This window comes from Mus caroli, chromosome 4, assembly GCF_900094665.2.
Source record: "Mus caroli chromosome 4, CAROLI_EIJ_v1.1, whole genome shotgun sequence".
Lineage (NCBI taxonomy): Eukaryota > Metazoa > Chordata > Mammalia > Rodentia > Muridae > Mus > Mus caroli.
The window spans coordinates 91,997,734-92,001,843 of record NC_034573.1 but is presented as its reverse complement, the minus strand read 5'-3'; the positions used below and the strand labels follow the sequence as shown (position 1 = coordinate 92,001,843).

At 36.9% G+C, this 4,110-nt stretch overlaps 1 protein-coding gene across 4 annotated transcripts in view; it reads right to left on the bottom strand.

Moving 5' to 3' along the window:
• Positions 1 to 4,110, bottom strand: part of Efcab7 (EF-hand calcium binding domain 7) — a 51,614-nt gene that overhangs the window by 21,257 nt on the left and 26,247 nt on the right. For all 4 annotated transcript variants that reach the window (XM_021159712.2, XM_021159714.2, XM_029476087.1 and 1 more), the window contains exon 7: positions 3,222 to 3,363. In XM_021159712.2, the coding sequence (XP_021015371.1) occupies positions 3,222 to 3,363 (142 nt within the window). The remainder of the gene's footprint in view (positions 1 to 3,221; positions 3,364 to 4,110) is intronic.

Below are 4,110 nucleotides of genomic sequence, written 5' to 3'. Positions count from 1 at the left end.
TAAGGCTAGGGTTAAGGTGAGGGTGAGGGTGAGGGTGAGGGTGAGGGTGAGGGTGAGGGTGAGGGTGAGGGTTAGGGTTAGGGTAAGGGTGAGGGTGAGGGTGACGGTGAGGGTTAGGGTTAGGGTTAGAGTTAAGGTGAGGGTTAGGGTTAGGAACCTTTACACTTTTATTGTTTCTACTAAAATCTAAGTCCTTGAGAGTAGGTACTTTTGCCTTTATGTACTTGAATAAATTGATCGTTAATACATAGGAATCTCACTAAACATTTGGTGAATACCTTAACAAAGGAACTCTTCCCTAAGAATAGAGGACTAACACTGAACTTGTATGTCCTCTACTCCACTCATTAACTGATGCTGTCATTATTATCTAAAGTATCAGTAAATGAAACAAAACTGCCAATGAATAGTAAATGAATTTTATAGTTTAAAAAAGAAACACAAATGGTTAATAACTATTTTTTTATTTTATATACATTTGTGGTTTTACCCAGAGGGTGTTGGATCATCTGAAACTGAAGTCACAGACAACTGTGAGCTGCCATGTAAGTGCTGAGAATTGAACCACGTCCTCTAGAAAAGCAGCCAATGTCTTACCTGCTGAGCCATCTCTCCAGCTCCATAACTATTTTTAACTGTTCAATATACCTAGCCATTAGGCAAATGTAAATTAAAGCTTCTTAGAGATACTAGCTCACTCCCGTTATACTGGAGAGTTTGTGACAAGAAAGGACTCCTTTAGTCATTGCTGTTGGGTGCAAATTAATACAGCCATTCTGAAAAGTAGTTTGGAGGTTTCTCAAAGAATTAAAAATAGAGCTACCATTTAACTTGCTTTCTCACTCTCGGACATATACCCAGAGATCTCCATGCCCTACTGTAGATACAGGTCCCCATGTTTACTGCTGCTTCACTCATTATTGCAAAGGATTGGAATCAGCTTAGGTGTCCATCAGCAGATAAATGGAAAATGAATATCTGCTGTGTATTTATGCATATATATGAATAACTATTCTTCTCTAAAGAAAAATATAATCACAAAACTTGCAGGAAAATGAATGGACTTAGAAAGTACACTATTAAGTAAGGTCACACAATCTGAGAAAGGAAAAAAAACCTGCATTTCTCCCTCACATGCAGAATCTAGACAATAATATATGGACATATATATGTATATATAGATATATAGATAGTTGTATATAGTTATATGGTTATATAGATATAGGCAAATGTACATGTAGATGTACTTCAACATGTAGAAATGGGAAAAGGAAAGGCTAAATGTCAGGGGTAAGAAAGAACTGAATGGCTACTTTATTGTATAGAGATTTTCAGAGTTGTGCAGTCTTCAGATCTGAGAAATTTTTTTATTTGCAATATTTTCAATATCAAAGTATAAAATTTAAAAAAATAAAATAAAGCCGGGTGTGGTGGTGTATGCCTTTAATCCCAGCACTCGGGAGGCAGAGTCAGGTGGATTTTGAGTTCGAGGCCAGCCTCGAACAAAGTGAGTTCCAGGACAGCCAGGGCTATACAGAGAAACACTGTCTCAAAAAAACAATAAATAAATAAATAAATAAATAAATAAATAAAAATAAATTAAAAATTAAAAAAATAAAATAAGTAAAGGAATGCTTATTTCTAGATAAAGTTCAACACATAAGAGACCCTAAGGACTCCATTAGAAAACTTGTAGATTTAATAAAAACTGTCAGTAAAGTGGCAGTATACAAGCATACAAAACCAGTAGCCATCTTCTATACCAACAACAAACATGCTCAGAAAAGAATCAAGAAAACAACCAATTCACAATTGCCTCAGATCAACAACAAACCCTAAAATACACCCAACCAAGGGGACAAAAGGCCTCTACAATGAAAGCTTTATTTTTAAAAAAATGAACATTCCTAGTAAAAAAAAAATCCCTGCAAATAAATAAAAGTATCTTTGTAACTTTAAAATAAAAGTGACTTAAGACAAACACTGAGAGAGGGAAAGACCTACCATGGCCACTGACTGGAAGGTCACATTACTATTGTGAAAACAGGGATCTTATCAACAGCAGTCTACATGCTCAAGGCAATGCCCTCCTGACTTGCAAAGCCAGTCTTTACAAAACAGAAAGCACAATCTTAAAGCTCACAGGGAAACATAAAACTCCCTGAAGAGACAAAACAATTCTGAGCCAAAAGAGTCCTTCCAACAAGGATGCAAACAGAACTGCTGGTGGGAGATGTAAACCAAGACACCCACGGGAAATCAATATGCAAGCTCCCTGAAAATCTCAGACCAAGCCTACCATCTGACCCATACAACTCCAATTCAACTTACTGTAGTGATGTTTATATGTCAAATATATGTATAAATGTGTCCAATGACAAGAACAGATAGATGGAGTATAAATACACATGGAAACACACAGAGGAAAACTCCTTTTTAGCTGTCAAGAGCAAGGTTATGCTGCCCATTAGGAAGTTAAGTATAATTAGAGATAATCATAAGTGAATTATCATCTCTTTTCTCTTAAGTGTAGTTCCAAGATTTTAATAAAAAGATATTATTAGTTTGTATGAGAGGAAAAAAAACTTGGAGAGGGTCACACGGCAGAGGGCTTGTGTAGAGGTCACGGGCAAGTCTATGGGGTCAGTTCTCTCTTTCCATCTTTACAAAGTGGAAGCTTACATTCAATGCTGGCCATCAGGCTTGTGTGGCAAATGCCTTTACATGATGAGCCATGCCAACACAGGCTCCTGGCTTTAACACAGATACACAAATCTGTATGTACGCACATATGCCGTACAAGTAGAAGTCAACCTGCTTGAGGTAACAAAAGGAACCAGAGAGAAATGGGAAGGAAAGGAGGATTGGGGCAGGTTTCTTCAATGTATAGGATATTTTCATCAAAACATACTCATGTAACTAAACATATTTTAAGAATAAACATAATTTAAAAACTCAAAACTAAATAAAACCATACATTTCTTTAGCAGAATATTTTCTTAACTAGGACTAGAAAATACAAAGTATTTTTAGGGAGGATATATATTTGTATTTAAAAATAAAAACAGCTGAGCCTCGTGGCACACTCCGTTACTCCCAGGTGGAGCTCAGTAAGTTCAAGTCCAGCCTGGTCTACACAATGGGTTCCAGAAGAGCCAGAGGTATATATACAGTAAAACCCTGCCCATAAACACACAAACAAACAGGAAATATGAACTTGCCTTCCACTTGACTCAGATATAATGGCTTAATTGTTAGGTAAAGCACAGATCTCTGAGCTATGTGCATTTTGTACTGATGACTGACAACTTCACCGTCTTCTTCTAAAAAGAAGCAGCCTTTTGACTGTGCACACTGCCAATCCTGAAACAAAAAAGAAATGCTTTCAAACAGTAGTTATTAAATGTTCTAGCATGCATAATGAGGAGAAACCAAGGGAAAATCTAAAGGAAATGTCAAAGAGAAGGAAGCTATTGCCGTCTGGGAGTGTACAGTCATAGAAGATAAAGTACAGAAATTAATAAATCGATCATAATTGTCAGCAGTATGCGCATGTGTGTGTGTGTGTGTGGGAGAAGTATGGTGGCAAGGTTAAGAAACAGAATACACACAAAATTACTATACTCCCAGTTCCAAAAGCAGTGCCTAGTACAATGTAGTTGCTCAATAAATATTTGTCTGATTGATGGAAGGTAGTGATATAAACTGAGCAGGTGACAAAAAACAATTATCATTTCCTATTTTCTATTTTTAAAAAGATTTATTTTTATTTCTTAAAATTATGTGTATGAGTTAATGCCAAGTCCAGTGCCTGTGTAAACAAGAAGAGGGTGACAGACACCCGGGAACAGGAGCTTGCAGTTCTGTGCAGCCTGATAGGAGTGCTGGGAACCAAACGTGTGTCCTCTTCAAGAGCAGTATGTGCTCTTAAGGGCTGAGCCATCTCTGCCATCTCTTCAGCTCTGATCACCATTACTTAGAGAATGACCAATGGCTTGTGCTGTAAGATGAAGAATTAACAAATGGAACCTCATAAAATTGCAAAGCTTCTGTAAGGCAAAGGACACTGTCAATAAGACAAAAAGGCAAAAAGGCAAAAAAAAAAAAAAA